A 20,076-nucleotide genomic window follows, 5' to 3' on the forward strand; every position below is an offset into this window, starting at 1 on the left:
ACGGACCTGCCAGCTGGAATATTTCCCTCTGGATCAGGTCCTCAAAGTCCATGGTGACATTAAGGATCAGGCAGTGGGGAGTATAGTATGGTGATGGAAGGAGATAGCATTGCCTCCCTACATTATAGGGAGAGTAGAGATGGAGATCCTAGATTGTGAGCCCTTGGAGGAAAAGTACCATCTCTGTACTGACTGTGTCTAAAGAGCACCTAGTTGCCCTGATCTCCTGCTAGGCAACTGAGGCTGTTTGGCAGTAGCAAAGATGAATAATAACATATCATGAACAGAAAAAAATCAGTGGTGGGAGGGAAGGAAATGCTCGCACCCCGTGGGAGGAGTGGTAGAAGGGTGAAAGTGGGAGTCAGCGAAAGAGGAGAGATGGGCTGCAAAGATTGGAGAAAGGCTCGTAGAAAAATTGTTCAGATGCCAAAGTAAACAGGGGGGCGGAAGGAGGGAGACTGCCCATGTGAAAATTAGCAAGGGAGAGATGACAGGGAGAACAGACAAATGGCTTCAAAGCAAATATGCTTTGAGGGGCAGCAAGGAAATAAAACTAAATACTGCATAGCACAGTTTAGTTTTCCTTTTCTTCCTGCAAAGGCAGGAATTGATTTGTCCTTCCCTGCTCTTTCCCTCTGACCCATGGGCTCACAATGAATGCGGAGACCGGACAGCTCTCCGTGCCTGTACATAGACAGGCTTCCTGTGGAGACATCCAGTCCATTTGTGCTATTTGTTATTCACACAGGTATAAAAATGTACCAGGGATCCCTTGCACTGGAGATCTGAAAGCACCTTGAAAGCAGTCTTGCAAATCCCTCCCCCGTGATCATTCGCCCTATTGTGCAGAGTGGGAAATGGAAGTTCAGAAGAGTTGACCCTTAAGCCCACACAGCCAGAAAGGATCAGGACAGGAGTCGCACTCCCAGGCCCTGCGGGAAATGGCTGTTTGGGTATCACAGAACCCCCCTGTCTTTCCATTTGGCAGAGCAAAGCACCAAAACACAGAGGCTCCTCTGAAACTGCCCGTCATCCTCGGGTGCTCTTGGTACCCACGAGCCATAAGAAGGGAAGCCTGGCCTTGCAGTTCAGGCACTCGATAGGTCTGAGGGATTTGAGTTCAGTTCCTGGCTCTGTGACAGACTTGGTATGTGACCTTGGGCAAGTCACTTAGGTTCAGGGTCTCAAAGGACCCTGAGCTGTCTAAGTCTCCTTGGATTTTGGTCCCTCCGTATTGTTGAGGCTGGCGGTCCCAGTTAGTCTGACCCCTAGGTATTTGGGCCTTGTGAAACAGGACTAGCTAACCCCTGTTTCCGTCACCCTTTGTTCGGCTTTTCCATTTAATTTCTTCAGGGCAGGCACTCTGTTCAGGTCCTTGCATGGTGAGCCCTGGGGCTCTCATCACCTCCCATCACACAGATTAATACCAGCCCCTCTCGTTGTACTGTGCTGAGTTCAGTGACACAGGGAAATGAGCAGTGAGATTGTCAGGGACCTTGTAACAAGTCCCACATATGGGCCATTATCATTCCACCTCAACTGGTTTTGTTAACAGGCCCTCAAAATCCTGTTAAGGGTGTCTGTCTAGCCAGATGCAAACACAGCTACCTGCCTTTGAGCTCTCTCCCATTTAATAACCAGCTTGCCCTGCTGCTCAGACACACACACCAATACCCGGGGGCCAGGAGCATCCCTGGTGTAGGATGAATTCTTCACTGAAATCAGTAGGGCTACCTTATGCCAGCACTAAGTTGGCCCTCGCCCCTGATCCCTCTGCCCCATGGCAATGCTGTAATCCCCCCGTGCTCAGTACAGTACCATGCTGTTATCCTGGGGACCCCTTGGTCCTTTAACATGAGTTTCCACCCTATCTTGCACACCCAGCCCTGTTTGCATGACAAAGCACCAGCTTTCTGGCCAGGCCCTTCATTGTGTCCCCCAGTGCAGCTTTGACATGTAATGCATTGGTAATGAAGTCCGACTGATACCAGAGCAGCTTGGAGCCTGTGCAGCCTCCATCCCCCCACATCCCAAAAGACTGTCACAGCCCAACCAGCAGAAACAAAAGAGCAAGCGCAGGCTTTGAGGCACGGAGATAATTTGCTGGGAGGTGGCAGGGCCAGGGCAAAGGCTTGTGCCTTTTCTTTATTTTAGTCCTTGTCAGTTGGTGAGTGACAGAGCAAATCACATTTTAATTTAATCATGTTTAACCCCCCAAATCAGACAAGGCCAAGGGTTTGGAAGGGAGAGGATTGACATCTGCAGCTCCCTGAGAGGTTAATGACTTGGGATGGGGTTAGCACAATGGCAAGGCTGTGGCCACAGTGCTCAGCCTGACTTCCTGACCCTGCACAAGTCACCTTGACACCTTGCAGACAGGCGAGCTTGGTCAGACACACTGCACACTCACCATCGTGGCCACTCAGGCACCACGTGTGACATTCGCAATCTTCATATAAAGCACCCTTCACGCTCAGTCAGTGTCAGACTGACACAGATAAAGATGTACCACCTCCAAGGACATAGCACGTACACCAAGGTACTTTCAGGCACCAGGCACTATACGCACGGGCAGATAGCAACACGTCACACATGCATGCCAAACATACGTGTTATACAGTCACAAGTGCCATATTCGACAGCACAAACTCATTACTCACACACACAACACCAGTGCCAGGCATTCACGCACACACCAGATCCACACATGCTCACTGTACATATGCAGTTCCTATGAGACACTCTCTCTGTCTCTCATCATTGCACACTTCTGCCCAGACCTGTACAGTCACATGCACCTTTTCCATACACCTCCAAATGAGAGGAGATGGGAACCAAGGGCTTTTTTTTTTCTTTGCTCCAAGTTTTCTGCAGACTGACAGTTTGCTGGGCTCTTCAGTTTATGCTAATGCTGCTCAGTGAATGCCAACTCCTCCATGCTTTTCAAATGTTAGCTTTTAAGTGAAAAGGAAAAAAAAAAAACCCCAAGTCTTTCAGGGGTGCGTAGGAGGGAAGAGAATCATTGAAACGCCTCTTCCAGAGAGACTGGGAAGTCCTGAAACAAGTTGCTTAAGATAAAAGTGGCCTTTAATTCTTGTGGGGGTCCAGTTAGGAGACCCAATTTGAGAGGCACTGGGCCCGATTTTGAGCTCGGAGCTTACTCAGACTTGTAGGCTCTCACAAAATCAGGCCAACAGGAACTCCAATTATGAAGGCCTTCCAGATCAGAAGCCATTTGTAGAACAATTCAGACTAAATACCTGCGTTGGATACCCTGCCTGGACTTTGGAGGAAATGATTCCCACCCCCTTCAATATTAAAGAGGCTCCTTTTATTGATACATAGGAGGCAAGTTAAAACAAAGGGCACCATAGTAATATTAACAACAACCCTGCTAATGTATATAGGCGCATTTTTATTTGAAGATAGACCTGAGGGGGAGGCTTCTTTGTTTCAGCCTGTCTTCTGCTGGTAGAATAGTACCTGTGGTGTTTGAGTACTCTGTTTCTATTAACGTTGAAGTATCAACATTTCTTAGGCAGCTTTGAAAAATCTCAGCAGCCTGCATACATAGCTAGAACAGCTCCTATTCCTTTTGTTTGTACTGTCTGCAGGAAAGTCTTGCCTTGCTTGGGCAATAGCTATTTGGAAGCTTTTCCTCTGTGATGCTGCCTTTTTTTTTTTTTTTAGGGATCTGTACACACAGGCATAGGCCAGATAAGTGCACTCTCCTATGTAATCAAGTTTCTGCGCTAATTTAGCTGTGGGGAGCAGCATTTCTTCTCCCTCCACTCACTTTATCCTTCTTATTTAGTGGACTGAATACATCCAAAGCCACTGATTGCTTTGACATACCAGGCAAGAAAAACCCCAAATTCACACCTTGCTTCCTACTTACTTCCCCCTTAATCCCCAAAACTGGATTTAGGGATTAGAGTGAATATCTTAAATTCTTGGTCCTCTACCTTAGGTTAACCTGGGATCCTTGAAGCATGTTAATAAAACACTTAAAAGTTAATTGGACTCCCTCGGTCTTCATGTAATTACCCTTTTGCAGGGCTGGGGTGCAGAACACCATCTCCAAGCACAGGGCACCTGAGTAGCAGCAGCTGGGAAGTTACTCAAAGAACAATAGAAATTGTTGTTAAGGGGCCAGGATAACAGACATGCAAGGGAAGGTCAGAAAAGTTGCATCTGGCTTGGGTACCTGCAATGATGACCTAACTTGGAGGGTGAAGAATCTAATCAGGAGGGGATGAGAAACAATTAAGAACAGGAAAATGTAGGAAATGCTTTTTGAGAGCAAGATGTATGAGATGGTAGAATAGCTGCCTCCAGGACATGGTGGAAGCTCCATTGCTTGAGGCATTTAAGAGTGGACTGGAAAAAGCCCCAGAAAATAGTGGTGACAACTGATGAATTAAATGAACAGCCAAGATCCAAACCTCAAAGTGGCCTATGGCTAACAGCCCTACCTAGCAATCTAGAAGGGAACCCCCTCCCTATAGGGAAAAGAGTTACATTATATAAAATATATATCAAAACCAACTGACAGCTGTCCACAACCCACAGCCCTGCTAAGCCTCTCTGTCCTAGCCAAGTGGCTGGGACCAGGATGGTCTTTGCTTGGCTAGGAGCCTGTCTCTTGAGAAGACTGTTGCTAAAGCACTACTCCTAGTCATCCGCCATCATGCATGCCAGCATGGCTGTATTATTCTAAGCTCTACTTCTCCCATCTGGATCAAGCCCATCAGCTCTGTTGTGAGTCTTTTTTTTTCCTCCCAGCCTCCCCAGACAAGTTTACTCTCCAAAAATGAAAGACCCACCCTGACGAAGTAACTGAAGCTATTTAGCATCTTCAAGCATCAGACAGCATCTGCTGAAATAAGCCCACTGCTTATGAAAGCTTGGGCTATGAATCCCTGATTTAGTTAAGTCGATAAGGTGCACATCTACCCTGCCTCCTGCTTGAGTTCAGACTAACGTTACCTCTCTTGACTTCTCCAAACCCTTACAGGGGCAGCCCTTGTCACAAGCTGCCTTTTGCTATCCCAGACAGAGAATCAGTGCTTTCCCTCTTTCCCAGGCAAAATATATATCTCTTGCAATCCTTAACTCTCTCTCACTGTGCTGCCTTGTGCAACAGTGTTATATGGTCTTTCCCCAACCTTAGTTTTCCCCCTGCAGGTATCCCATGCAAAACCTGCATGCTTACAGGGCTCTGGGACTGAAGCACAGCCAGATGAAGGAAGAGAGGCAGTGGTAACACCCAAGGCAGAGGGAATATAAAAGCTTTGAGTTCTTTTGCAAGCAGTGGGAAGCAGAATTGCTTCCGATTGTTCACCCTGCTGGAATGACTCAGCCACCAAGCAATTTTCCTTCATTCTGTTCTTCCCATGGAAGCTGAATTTAGTTCATTTTGATTATGCTCTAATTTCTGCCTACCAGCAACCTGTCCCTACCCCCCTTCTTCCCACCCAACCCTTTAATTATCTAGATGGAAGGTACATCTTCATTATACCCCCGCCATTGGAAGCCCAGCTCCGTGGAGGCTCTGAAGAGCTGCTTTTCTAGCAAAGGGAATTAGTATACAGCTCTGCATACCTCTGAACCATAATAATAATGCTTAGTGCATATGTAATGCCTCTCGTCTTCTTAAGTGCTGCATAGACATTAAATGTAATTAAGCCTCACAACATCCCTTTGAGGCAGGTTAAGAGGGGCGTGGAAAATTGGAGAGAGATCAGGGAGCAAGAGGCTGACTTAGATGGAAAGATTAAAAGAGCTGAATGTGTCTCCCTGGACTCAGCATGGCTGACAGGAGGGGGTGGTAGCCATTAGCGGTGGTCAGGTGCTGTGTGTGCCAAGTTCCCACGAACACGCTCCAGTTCCAAAAGCAGGTCAGCTTAACCACGATCATTCACCTTAAGCTGTCAGTGAGAGGCAACACTTCAGTGATCAAAGCAGACTTTGCAGGTGAGGCAGGTGAGACAAGAAGAGAAGTGGAGGAAAAAAAGACTATCATGCAATGGGGGTGAAGGGGCAGGCTTCCCTGTGTTGCTGCTTCTCCCTGTTCGTGGTGGGTGGGAGCATGACGTAGTCTGTTAGCTCTGTGGCAGGGAAGGACTGGGACACCATGAGCGTGCTCCCTGCCAAACTGCTTGCAGCCGTGACCTGGAGAAGAAGGGTCAGATGGGTCCTTGACCTCTTTGTGGAGCTTGCTACTTAATGCCAGGGGTGAGTGTTTTCATGATGCAAACACTCATCCAGTCACTTAGATACACAGATGTTAAGACTTTCAGGGACCATTTAGATCATCTAAGCTGAGTCGAACTTAACACTGGCCAGGGAATCCCACCTTGAAGTGTCTAGGCTCTGTTGAGTAGTAGTCATGAAACCGCAACGCCCCTCAGCTGCTTTGTGCAATCCTCTTCTCTTTTCCTCTTGCCTCCCCCAGGTTCACAGCTTCCAGGGACAGCGAGATCTTTGCTATGACTGCAGCACAATGTCTCTCCACCCATAGCCAGGACATCTCCCGAGAAGAAACACCTGGGGTCTCCTCTCTGCACTACATGCCCTCAGCTCAGGGACGTCATGGGGAGTGTCAGTAGCCTCATCTCTGGCCACAGCTTCCACAGCAAGCACTGCCGGGCTTCCCAGTACAAGCTCCGCAAGTCCTCCCACCTGAAGAAGCTGAACAGGTACTCAGATGGGCTTCTGCGGTTCGGCTTCTCCCAGGACTCCGGTCACAACAAGTCCAGCTCCAAAGGCAACAAGAATGAGGACTTCTTTTACATCAAGGTCAGCCAGAAAGCCCACGCCACCCACCGGACGGACTATACCTCATTGTCCAGCGGGGACCAGGCCGGGGCGACTGGTATGGACTATGGCAGCCACACGCCACAGAAACTGATGCCATTTTCCAATCAGCTAGAACTGGTTAGTAACCCTGAGACCGCTCCCATCCTGGCTAAGGTCTGGTCTGTCCCAGGGACTCACCCTAATTGCAGCTACTGTGGCAGGCTCCTGGTGCAAACAGGATGCAACTGAGACTGGCACCAATGGACCAGCCCTTGTCTGAGTCTGGAGTGACCAGGGGCGAGACTTGTCTGGAGAACAGCTAAAGCAATGCACCTTATGGGACAAATGGGTTGTGGGGCTTCAGGTTCCCAGCTATAAGCATCAGGAAAACGGGAAATAGGGGTAGAGTCAGAGGTGCTCAGGCGGTAGCTGTTGTGGCAATGAAGAGTCCTGAAGGTACAGACAGAAATAAACAGGAGGGTGTGGGAAGCTTTTTCAGAAGGCAGCAGCCACTGGTTAAACAAGAAGCATGTTCTGATTCTGTAAGGAAGCTAAGAGCATCTGTAAAAGCTCTTGCAGCTGGAGCCAGAAACTGGATTACTAGCAACTCCTCGCTTATATTTGTGATGAGGCTGCAATTTGCAAACAGTTTCATTCCTCTGCCCTGAAACGCTTCCATGAATGTGTGTGTGCGCTCCACCAACTTAGCAGCTTGTGCAGTTTCAGGGATATTCATTGTGGGGGCTTTCAGGGGCTGTAAGAAACTAAAGGATCCCTGCTGGGACACAGGCCGGGGGGAACAGTATCCTGTATGAAATAGCAGCACACTTTTGGCTTGGGAACAGGATCCCATTATGCTTCAGGGATCAAAATAATTAGAGGATAGGCCCAGCCCAACAGGACATGTGCTACCTGCCACCTCATCCAAGCAGCAGTATTGTTGAAAAGAGTGTCTCCACACTTTCCAGACTGAGACCCTGTGCTGGAAGAGAGAAATAGCTCTGGGATTCCCTTCCTATCTCATCATAAAGGGCAGGCCCATCTCCCAGGTTAAGACTTCAGGACTTGGTGAGGACACGAGGGCACTGGGAGTCACAGCCTTGCTCTCGTGTTCTTATTTGCACCAACACAAAATACGTACAAGATGTAGGCACCCACCTGCCCTGATGTTCATAGCTGCATAAGGTGCAGGGCAGTAGGGAATCAGGCCTTCAAAGTCCATTCCTACATTTGGGAGGAAAGCATGGTGGAGTGGTAGAAATGTCAGAGCCAGGACTCCCACTATCTGGGACTTTTCTACCCTGCCACTGACTCGTTCTGTGCTGTCAGATGAGTTTCTTAACCTCTTGGTGCTCTGGGTTCACCCTATCAAAGAACTAGAACCACCCAGCCTATCCTTTCCCATGGAGAGTACTGTTAAGATCACTCCCCTGGATTCCAATTACTGTTAACGAGCTGGCTAAATCATGCTTTGCAGTTACTGGATTTGGAGCATGCTCACCCTGCACGTTTCCAGAGCTCGGGCCACAGCTGGGAATGGCTGGAGAAGAGCTAGGAGAGTGAAGTAGATAGTGTGGCTGAGCTGCCAGGCCTCACTGCTGTTTCAGGAGGAAGCAAGGGAGGGGAGTTGAAGCTCACTCTGGAGTTTTCCTCAGCTTTGGGATTGCAGACAGCTGACTATGATATGTATGGACATCCCTTTCACTCTTTATCCTTCCCCCTTTCTCCCTGAAGAGACAGCTGCACAATCTGTCAACTAACAGGGTGCAGCTATGCTCTGAATTATAGACCCCCCAGGTACTGAGGACCCCATGGCTGCCATTAGAAAGCCTGAAGGCTTCTAAGGAGAAGGAGTAGAGTGACCTATGGCCTTAATAATGTACTAACAAGATCTTTGCTTCTCTCCAGGGTGCAGAGAAGAGTGCTTCCAGGCCCACCGCCTTCAAGCCAGTGATCCCTCGGTCAGGTGCCATCCTCCATTCCTCTCCAGAAAATGGCAGTCACATTTCTCAACAGCTGCATCCTCCAGAAAAAACCAAGGACCAAGAACTCAAGCCCACATTGTGCTCTGGAGCTTTGTCCGACTCTGGAAGAAACTCTATGTCCAGCCTCCCGACCCATAGTACCAGCAGCAGTTACCAGCTGGATCCCCTGGTCACCCCCGTTGGGCCCATCAGCCGCTTTGGAGGCTCAGCCCACAACATCACCCAGTGCTCCATCATCCAAGATAGCAACATGATGAGCCTCAAGGCCATGTCCTTCTCAGACAGTGGCAACAAGATCATCAACCCCGGGAAAGCTGCTCACCATGCCTCTGAGAAAACCTCCTGCATCCGGTCCCCTATCTCCACCGACGAGTCCACCATCCAAGAGCTGGAGCAGAAGCTGCTGGAGAGGGAAGGGGAGCTTCAGGAGCTCCAGTCCAGCTTTGAAGAGAAAGAAGTCACCTCCTGCCAGGTCTATGAAGAGAAGCAGAGGCGCTGCAAGGAGGAGATGGACGGGCTGAAACAGAAGTGCAACAGCAAGCTCAAGCAGACCAACCAGAAGACTCAGCGGACGCAGCAGGTCCTGCACCTCCAGGTGTTCCAGCTGCAGCAGGAGAAGCAGCAGCTCCGTGATGAGCTGGAAAAGCTCATGAAAGAGCAAAACTTGCTGGAGACCAAGCTGAGATCCTATGAGAAGGAGAAGACCAACTTTGCCCCAGCGCTGGAAGAAACTCAGTGGGAGGTAAGGCACTGCCCTGTCTGAAACACCAGAACCAGAGTAGTTGGGGGGGTTCCCAGTTGCTGTGACTGCAGAAAAGTGAGTGTGCCCATGGAAGTCAATGACTGCATCCCCAAAATGGACAGGTGTACATACAAAGCTGGTAACTAGGTATGTGAAGACAAGTTTGTGTAAATACCTTCTTGCCTGCACAGGTACCCTTTTGCATCTACAGATGCACTATGTCTAATCTCCTTTATTTCACTTCTCTGTTGCATTTATAAAGCATCCAGAACTCTAGTAGGCAGGCAACTGAGGCCCTATCAATGCCCAGTGAAGTGAGTGGAGAGATTTCCATTGTCTTCAAGAGGCTTGAGATCAGAACCATTAACGCAGCGTGCTTCACTCTTTTCCATCTCCTGGTCTCTGCTTTTCCTGTATAAATACACTATGCTGACCAGTGAAGTGTTTCAGCCATCTTTGACTGCAGTTAGCTCACGCATGCTTGCATGTGGGTGCTTGTAAGCACAGATTGCAGAGAATATGTCTGCTTAAGCCAGAGAAACCATTTGCCTGTCAGATGGTAGTTCTCTGACTTGTTGATTTATGTGTCCCACTTCCCCCCTGCTCAGCACTGCACAGCAAAAAATACTGTTTGAAAAAAATGGGTCAGTAAAATAACTCAGTTGTTCAAATATCCAATCACACAAATCTTCACACTGCGGACTGCCCCCGCAGGAACAGTAAAGCTGCTCTACTTACATAAATAACAACTACCTGGGGTTATCTTGGTCATTCATCAAAGAGGATTAAAACCTTCCCAATCCCGGCTGAAGTTTTATGTAATTTTCTTATTGATTGGGCACTGTTAAAACTAGACACTTATACTGCTGAAAACTCAAGGGCAACATTTCCTTCCTAGCAGTCTGAATAAAAAACACCAACAGATATTCATCCCTGCCACACAGACAGAAGCATTGCTATTTGGGGTCTAATCTGTTCACGAGGCAGCAGCACCTAGTATAAATTGATTTTAACTCTCTGTCATATGTGAGTTTTCATTTTAAGTATTTCTATAGATTTGTGTCTAAACTGATAATGGTAGCACCACACTCCTGAAGGGCCAGGTGTCCAGAATAGCTTAGTGCTTGAGATGGCTTGGTGGTTTTTGGATCTGGACATTTTGGCTGCGAGCGTAACAGCAGGAGCTGCTGGAAATGGGCCCCTTGATGCACTGTGGGTACAGAGCCCTTGAAAATGCATCCTCGAGGGAAGAGATTTTCCAAAGCTGTTGAGGGATTTGGAAGTTCAAGTCGCACTGAGTGTCACTGGGGTTTAGCTGCTCAAGTCCTACAGCCGTGCTTTGGGCGGTGGGCAAGACTCATTCATGTCAAGACCTGGCATAACTACCAGATAGGCTCCACTCACAAGTCTGTGTTAATGGATATGAATCTCGCCTTTTCTATACATAGTTCTTTGCACCTGAATTATGTGCAACATTCAGGGGTGGCACACGAGTGTAAAACTTATTTTGGCACCAGGGCCAAAGCAGATTTCTCAGCCGGGACCACTGGGTTCTCTCCCCAGTTTTGCCACTGGCTGTACTGGTAAGGAGGAAACTAAATGACACTGTGATTTACTATTGTTTTGGCCTCTTCTGTCGAGGGTTCATGGTTTCTAGGCAGTAGCCTTAACTGTAGGTGCTGTTTTCCCCCCCTCAGGTCTGTCAGAAGTCTGGTGAAATCTCCCTCCTGAAGCAGCAGTTGAAAGAGTCTCAGACAGACCTCAATGCCAAGACCAGTGAGATCCTGAGTCTGAAAGCCCAGCTGAAGGATGTGAGAGGGAAAATGGATGGGGTGGAGATGAAAACCCAGAATATGGAGGATTCTTTGCACACAAAGACCATGGAGCTGGAGGTGTGCGAGAACGAGCTCCAGCGCAAGAAGAATGAGTCAGAGCTGCTAAGGGAGAAGGTGAACCTACTGGAACAGGAGATTGTGGACCTCCGGACGGAGCTGACCATCCTCAAGGAGCAGTGGAACGAAGGGAGGGATGGGGCAGCCCCTGTCAACCCAGCCAGCTGGAAAATGGAGGATGTCCAAGCCCTTCAGGGGGACTTGGAGAGGCTGAAGGCAGAGCTCAAGGCAGAGCGAGACAACAACGAGCAGATGACCTCAAGTTTCCAGCATGAGCGGCAGGTCTGGAAGGAGGAGAAGGAGAAGGTGATCCAGTACCAGAAGCAGCTGCAACAGAGCTACCTGCACATGTACAAGAGGAACCAGAACCTGGAGAAGATGCTCCAGCAGCTGGCCGCAGGGGAGGATGGCAAAGAGCCCATCGACCTGGACATCCACGGCACTGACGTCCCCTATGAAGACATCATTGCCACCGAGATCTGAGGAGGCCTGCTCCCTGTCCCTCCACATCTGGGCAGTGAGGAGGGAGGCCTCTCTCAGGTGAGGACAGAGGAGTACATCCTGGCAGCTCAATCCATGCCAGGTGGCCCGTGTAAAGTTCGGATGAGCTGTGTGTGTATTAGCCGAGCCGGCTGCCCAGCCAGCTCATGAGCCCCCAGTGTTGCACCAGGACGGTGCCCCAGCTGCCTGTCGTGTTGCAGAGGTGAAAAAGCCGTGTGTGCCAATGGTGACGTGCCCATCATCTGCTCCTCGTGTCTGATGCATCCTTTGCAAGGTGCTCGCTGCCCTTGCTCATAGGACTGAGAAGTGGGAAAGGGGTGGGGGGGTGGGAGGGGAACAGGATTTTAGCAAACAACTCTTCTATCAGGGAATTATATGACACTGGCCAAAAATTCCCAGGAGTCCAGAGGGACTACTGGGTCAGTGACTTGAAGGAAACCAGCCTCCTTTCAGCAAATAATACGCACACTGGTCCAGCCCCTGGAACAGGGAGACTAGGGACACAGCCACTCTTCCTCCTGTGCACTACAGGAAACGATTAACACCCCATTTTAGCCACTGAACCCTGGCCCAAGGCCTGGGAAACATGCAAAGCTGCTCTAAAACATTAATTTTCCTCCAGTTAATTCTGGTTTCTCAGATCTGTAAGCTTTTATCCCACCAGAGACCTGTGGAAGCCTTCCAGGCTCCAGTTGCTAAGGGCTGAGTGGGTCTTTGCCATGCCGGTGACTTGGATTCAAATCTTGCCGAGCTTTCTTTTTCATTCGATTAACACAGAGTGCCTCAAGAATGACCAGCCTTCAGCTAGTTCAGGCCCCGGGATAAGCAGGCTTGACATGAGCCCATCCATCCACTTGACTGGTGTGATAATGGTTGGCATGGACAGGTGAGGGAAGAGGGATTAGAGGATCCCGTCTGGTTTCTGGGAGGCAAATGGATGAGGATTGATACCAGGTGCAACAGAAAACAAGTTCCAAGAGCCACCAGGAAAAGTCAACTGCTCTGAAGGGCACATCTGGGCTCATGAGCTCCCCTTGCCCAGACCACTTCAGAGCAATGAAATCCAGGCTCCTGGAGCCAGTCAGGATAAAGGACAGAAGCTGCACCAAAAAAGGTTGAAAAATTCAAAAGAATTTTGAAAGGAAACCCTAAGGTGCGCAGGAGCAATGCTTTGCAAACGCTTTTACTGAAAACTGTTCAGTATCCAAAAAGCTAAGCTGAAAACAATTGTCAGGGTTTGGCTTTTGAGGCCTTGTCCCCAGTTCCTAACCCGGCATCCATTCTTTCCACCAAAATCCATCTTCTCCAGATTAGCTAACCATTTCCCACGTAGCGCCTTATTAAATGCTGAACGCCACAGGTATTAGGTTGACTATGCTCCTCTGTTTAGAAAACTGGTTATCTTATCAAAAACTCGCATTGCGGTTTGCCGCATTTTCCATTTACCTCCATGTCCCATCATTAATCTTCCCGTCTGATCTGCAACTCCTTATGCTATTCCCATCGCGAGGAAACCTAGCGAACTCTCAATTCCTGGTGATCCTACCCATCTTCAGCTCTGGACAAAACCGATCCACTGTGCTGCACCTCTGCCCAGCCTCTGCCGTGCCAGCGCTGAGCTTCCAACCTAGCTCAGTTTTGAGCCGTGCCACCCTTCTCTTTTCTAGCCCTGGTCCTTGGGAAGAGTAAACTGCACCAAGCCTGTGAACTAGTGGCAGCAAATGATTTGACAGAGTTCTGGGAAACTCACTGCCCTTGTGATCTGATGAAGATTCGAAGCTCGGGGACTTGATTCTTGCTTTCTGTGCAGCCATTTATATAAAGTGCCAAGTGGGTGTGAGATGCTGTCAGATTGGAACGGTAGCATTTTACACCCACTTTCTCCTGGCATAAATCACCGCAGATGGCTGCGATGCTGAATCAGGCCCCAGATTTTCAAAGGGGAAGGCTATTGCACTATCGTCCTGTCAGCCAGGTAGCTGAGTGTAGGGACATCTCTATCACATAAAGAACAAGCATTTATCTGAATTTCCAAACCGCATTCCTCCCTGGAGAAACACTGCAGAAGCCACTGGTGTTAGTTACTCCAAGGGAGGATTCAGCCCAACATGCATCATACCCAGCTCGGAGGCAATTTCTCTCTCTTCTTTGTGACTGAATCCCCCACACTTTCTCGCCTATCAAATGCTGGCTGCCTTATTATTCTCCTCTGTGCCATTAAGTCAGTGGGTTCCAGGCACAGCAGTTGACAGGAGCTGGTAAAAGAAAATGATCTCATTTTGTTTTCTAGCCACCGTCTTAAATCTCCCTCCTGCCTGTAATGGGAAAACTCCAGCATAGAAATGAACTCCAGGGAGCTTGGCACCTGCTAAACGCTGCTCCAAGCCCACGTGGCTACACTGTCCAGTTTTACCCCAGAGAGGTGCAAACAGGGTCAGCCTCCAATGGGCCAGGAGGTGAGAAATCGGGTTCTCATCCACAAGCCTTTGTCATGCTCAGGGGCCTCCTCCCTTTTGGCCTGAAACGAACCTAAGGAAAAAGAAAAAAATTCTATCTCCACAGCCTGTTTTTTCCCTACACCTGAACATGCCAACCAGGGGACTAATCTGTACCAATCGTCACAGTGGGGTTTGTTTGTTTTTTACAGTCCTTTTTTCTTTTTTTTTAAATTTCGTGTCTCAGGCCAAATCAGCCAAATCAGTTCTGAATTCTATCGACTGAGCAGAGCTCGGTCGTGGTGGCGCTACCACCGGCAAGTCTCCTCCCTCCCAGGCTCTTCAGCCTGGGGCTGCAGATACTGCCAAATTCATGGCAAGCATCCTACATGCAAGCTCCAAGCCCAGAGGCCTTGGAGTTCAGATGCCCCCTAGTCTTGATTGCCCCGAGCCAAAAGGCTGAGGGAGCAAGCTGGAAGGAGAGCCCGAAAACAAGCCCCCAGCACCACTAATTGTGTAGCCGAGATCCTAGCATCTGGAGGCATTTGTAGACTCTTGCAGGGGTCAACCTGCCCGCAGTGCAAGGGACGGGCCTTCACCCTCAACTACATTGAGCCATTCAAGGCCAAGAAGGGGATTTCCCCTGCCAGGTAAGTAAAACCACCTGAGCCAAAACCACCTCATGGTATCTATCCACTGGCAGCCAGGACCAAAATTCACCAAACTCCCTTTGCTTGTGCTAGCCAGCAACCTCCCCAATCCCGTCACTATTAGCCAGGCATGAATGCAAAGGGAGGAGCTAGTCACCCCTAAGCCACTCGCTTCCCAAACCTGAGCTAGTTTTGAGCCAGTGGCTGAAGGACTTGAGGGGTGGAGAAGTGACCTTCCAGTCACCAACCCCCACGCTTTGAAGCCAAATTGTGCCTTGTGCATTTCCCCACATACCAGGTGCCCCTCTAACACTGATCTGCATTGGGCTCAAACACAATGGGCATGCAGCACAAGTGAATCTCCTCTCATTTTCTGAGAGGAGGCTTCAGCCATCACTGTCATCATCCTGCCATCTATTGCAAAAAGCAGAAACCAACAGGACAGGGAAAGGCCCAGTCCTGGCCCATGGGACTAATGCCCCATTGTTTTGCATTTTAGGGAGTCATGAATGCCAGAGCAGAGCCACTGGGATGGGTTGTGCCAACCCAAGTGAGGGGCAGTAGTTAGCTTGACTGCTCCCCGCATAGGGCAAGAACCAGGTAGTCTGTAAGTCCCAGTGTCACTCCTGGTTTTCCTCTGCATTGGCTCCAGAAGGCAGGTCAGTGTATTAAAGAGGACAGCTTAGACTCCTACCTTGGATGAGAGGAGAGTAGCTGCTCTGTCCCACATGTAGATCCCAGCTCATGCTTCCAGCCCATGCAAAGGAGGATGCTTTTTCACTTATGGGGCTCACAACCGAGCTCATCCGATGTAGCCCAGCCTTTGTGCTGCTGTGAGCAAAAATGAGGTACAAAGATAAGAGAACCGGCTCTCCGAGTATTAATGCAAGCACAGGCTCCGGGAGGGATCAGATCCCACTCTGATCCCTGCTTTGTGTCTTGGGCCTTTCTTGACACAAGGACAACTTGGCTGCTTCTCAGAGCTTGGAAGCTGCTGTTGTTCCCTGGGCCCAGGAGCAGGGAGCATCATTGGCACTCCATCCATCCATCCGTACGAATGAGTCCCTCTCCGTTTCTGGTGACAAAACCCATCTGATCCTTCAGACAGAGCACAGTTGCCTCCAGTTCCCCCTTCCCCTGAAAGTTTTTCGGTCAGGAGCGGGCTGCATGTTTGCAGACATTTCCATGTAATATAGTTTTTCCTCCCTCGGTGGAGTGAACATACTTGCTTTTTTCTCCCGTGCATGTCACACGTTCACCCCCTCTCTGTAGGGCTGTTCTGCACACCGAGGCAGGGAGGGGCCTAGAAACTAGCAATGAACAAGACCATAGCTTGGAACCAAAGAAATGGAGCCCTTGTATCCACAGCAGGGGAGATGCCTTGGACAGCCTCAGATGGAAAGAGGGATGGTTGCATTTGTTTGCCTTAAAAAGCCACTGGTTTCTACTGGAAAACAGCTCGACTAGGAACAGTTCCACATTTCCAATATTCATCTTTTTCCCTGGCTGCTAAAAGGAACAAAGTTTAAGAAAGCAACAGCAAAACACCTGTGTTTTCAGCTTCCTCTTTGAAAACAGATGCTTGGGCCACTTCCATGAGATGCTGAGCACCCAGGAATGGCAACCAAGTTATATGGGATGAGCCAATGCACAGCCAGGGTGGTTACACGGGTGAGCATCATGATGGCAGGTAGCGCACACCACGGGACAGACAATTCTTGCTCCAGAGGTATTGCAGCATAAAATATTAAGGCTCTGTGTGCTTGGTGCCCTGCAGCTATTTGGGGACCCGCTAAAGTTGGAGCTACACACATGGGTGCAAATGCAGAATCCTGGAATAAATGACTTGGAGTGGAAGGTGCAACAGGCTTGCAGTGCAACATTTGTGTCTGGCTTTGGAGCCCCTATGAGTTCTGGAGCAGTATAAAGATGGATCTAGGTCTGGGTTCTGGATTTCAACCCTAGGGTCTGGGGTCTGGGCCTGTACCTACTGAAAAGACAGATTGGGTTGTGATTTGGAAGATCAAGAAGAAAAAAATACAATGGAGGAAGGCAAGTCAGTACCTCGGGGGCACGTCTACTAGTCTTGAGTTCCTGCATGATAGAAGCTATGGATGTTCATCCCAGGATCCTGCACCTAGCTCATGTCTTGCAGTAGAGCTAAAGTATATTAACTGGAGTCCATTGGGGAAGAGTTAAGATGCAAGAAAAATGAGATACAGAAGATGTAGGATCCACAGGGAGCCAAATTGTTCCTGTCCGGGTCCCTTTAATGGTTTTCTACCAGGCATCAGCCCATATGCCATTCAGGCTCTGGTCCTGCCCTCACCGAAGACTGGGGGCAAATTCCTGTCAACCCCCCTGGCACCCCATTGGAGTTCGTCCTGTCACCAGCCCCCTCTCTTCCACAAGCGCTGTACAATGTGATTGACCGGAGACGTTGACTTGCTGCCTTTGCACAATGCCGTGTTTGATTTCGACCGTGTGCATTGCCGATGTATCAGTCCTAGGCGTGTGAGTAACTGCTGTCCTGTCTCAGCCACAGGGAAAGGCCAGAGTTCAGCCTGTACATATCTTCCCTTTTTTGCAGGTTTTTGGATGTTCTTCCCGGTGACTGACATAAAACTACTGGTCATTTTATGTTTTTATTTATAAATAAATTTTTTAAAATTGATTTTGCTTCTCCTCTGTTTTATAGACCTGAAGGCTAGAACGATCACTGCAGTCACCTAGTCTGAATTCCCAGGAAACCAGGATTAGGATGGTACTGAAATGAGTTACACCTGGCACAGGCTTACGCTACTGTAGCTACTTGCTCAAGGCAAATGAGGTATTACCTTGCCATGGTGAGCCACTAGAAAAACACCTACTGCGTACAGCTATCCCAGAGAGCTGCATGGCTACCTGCTCTGCATCCTGGTTTAATCTGCATCCATGTTATATACTGACTGGTACAAACATGACTTGTCCAGGGTCACATAGGGAGTCCGTGGCAAAGCTGGGAATTGCAACCTTGTCTTCTGAGTCCTGGATGAGTACTGCAGCCATCCTTGCTCTCGACTTCCAATGAGTGCTATTTCAGTAGCCTCACATGGTGCGAGTCCAGCTTGCATTACAGGCAAAGTCGCTAGAGGAAAAAGCTAAAAGAAGCACATGCAGTGATGGATGCATAGTCAGGCTTAAAAACCATGTGCAGTGACATTTTAAGGGACATTGGTAGAGCCAATCAATTAATCAACCAAGCATCCTCCTGAATACTAATCCGCTTCCCTTGCCTGCAACCAGCCCTGCATCCTCTGTCACCTGCAGTGGCTCATTTTTAACTACCACAAAGCCATGACATAGTCCAGGCCCTGTTCTCTATGGACAAGCTGCCCAAGCCCTGAAAGTCAGATGGATGCCTCCATGCCTGAAGTGTCATTGGCTCAGTGAGAGAGGGGAATTCAGCCTCCATGCCACTTCCCTCCTCCCTCTGCTCCTCTGCCCACAGAGGATGTTATGGCAGGGTTCCCTGGGCATGCATACAATTGCTGCTGCTGTCCCTGGCTTTATTTCAGGATGGGGAGGGAAGAGCGGAGGTTTGCACATCTCCAAAAATAAGCACTTAAAAATTCCTTGGATTTTCCAAAGAGGTGCAGGAGGAGGGAAATTGGCAGGTCAAATATTCCTGCCTACTCTGCACCCCCAAATAACCCAATATGCCTTTCACCTGTGTCCTCATTTATGGGCCCTCCCCACTCTGAAAGCCCCTTGTGCCAAATAATTCGACTCCCTTCCCTCTTTTCTCCTCAGTCGCAGGCCACAGCCCCCTCATTTGCAGGGGCTCTGGAAACAGGATGCTGTTCAACCAGCTGCCTCCATTTTCCCCTTCTGTGCAGTAGAGCGCTGTGCTGCTTAGAGGAGACGGCAGCAGCTCCTGGGGAGGGGAGCTAGTATGCTGGCATCACCTCCCTGGAAGGATGAATACATGAGGTGAACACTGCAGGAACTCCCCTGGCTTTGGCTTATGAGACTATGAGGCTGTGATTCCGGTTTGTAATGAAAGTGGAAGTGCTAAACCCAAGGGACACCCGATTTATTGATTCTCTTTCAGATTAACAAAGATTCCAGACTGGGATCTTTGTTAATGACAGATGCTGTTCCTCTCGCACACACACCTCTTTATTCACATCCCTTCTGCCTGGGCGGAAGCCACCCGCTAGGGCTGTGACTCAGTTATTGGAAGCATCCATTTTCCCATCTGCTACCTGCAAAACTGAGCAAGAGACACACACAAGGGGCTGGTTTTCTACCGCCCTGCACCCTCTGCAGTCCTTTACTCTAGTGCAAAGGCAGGCCAAATGCTGCCAACTCCAGACTGTACTGGCTGCGCTGCTGTGCATAAAGGTGCAGGGCAATGGAGAAGTGAGGCCAGAAGGTTTCGGCATGCTACCTCTACATCTCCACAGGCACGCGCTACTTCTCATTCGCGTTTCAGTCTAGGCTCCCAATCTTGCAAACACTCTTATCAACCAGTGGGTCTTGATCCACTGGTAGATCTCGGAGCCTCATGGTAAATCCAAGCCTGGGGTGGGGGGACTGAGTGCCCGCATGCATGTACGTATGCGCGCCAGCCCAGCAGGCCAGTCCGTGGGGGAGGGAAGGAGCGGGGGCTACATCAAGGCCCCCACAGTGAGGGACAGTGCCACAGAGGCAGGAGCAGGAGTAAGCTGAGTGAGGCCCCAGCTGGGTGGGACTTACCTGTGGGGTAGGCATGCCCCCAAATAATTTTTTCCTCAATCTGCCACCCCACTTCCCTCACCACAGACTGGGTGGGGGCGCACGGTAGATCTTGGGTTGCTCTTAAATGCCAAAGGTGATCTACTTAAAAAGGCTGGGGACTACTGGTCTAGGATGCAGAGCTTTGCCTGGCTTGGTTCTGTTGGTCATGTACACAAAGTGCAGCCATGCCAAACCCGCACAGCTATGCCAGCAAGACTGTGCTTTTATCTGGATAGTTTACTTGGCTTGTCAGAGGTGATTAATTAGCTCAGTAAAAGTGCACCTTTGCCAATATAACTGAGTCCAGAC

At 49.4% G+C, this 20,076-nt stretch overlaps 1 protein-coding gene across 4 annotated transcripts in view; it reads left to right on the forward strand.

Annotated features, from left to right (window-relative positions):
* Positions 1-17,680, forward strand: part of LZTS1 (leucine zipper tumor suppressor 1) — a 37,558-nt gene extending 19,878 nt beyond the window's left edge. For all 4 annotated transcript variants that reach the window (XM_019491561.2, XM_059730697.1, XM_019491560.2 and 1 more), the window contains exons 2-4: positions 6,458-6,939; positions 8,710-9,528; positions 11,226-17,680. In XM_019491561.2, coding sequence (XP_019347106.1) covers positions 6,595-6,939; positions 8,710-9,528; positions 11,226-11,903 — 1,842 coding nt within the window. In that variant the 5' untranslated portion in view covers positions 6,458-6,594 and the 3' untranslated portion in view covers positions 11,904-17,680. The remainder of the gene's footprint in view (positions 1-6,457; positions 6,940-8,709; positions 9,529-11,225) is intronic.
* Positions 17,681-20,076: the final 2,396 nt, after the last annotated feature.

The sequence above is a fragment of the Alligator mississippiensis genome, chromosome 7 (assembly GCF_030867095.1).
Source record: "Alligator mississippiensis isolate rAllMis1 chromosome 7, rAllMis1, whole genome shotgun sequence".
NCBI classification, from domain to species: domain Eukaryota; kingdom Metazoa; phylum Chordata; order Crocodylia; family Alligatoridae; genus Alligator; species Alligator mississippiensis.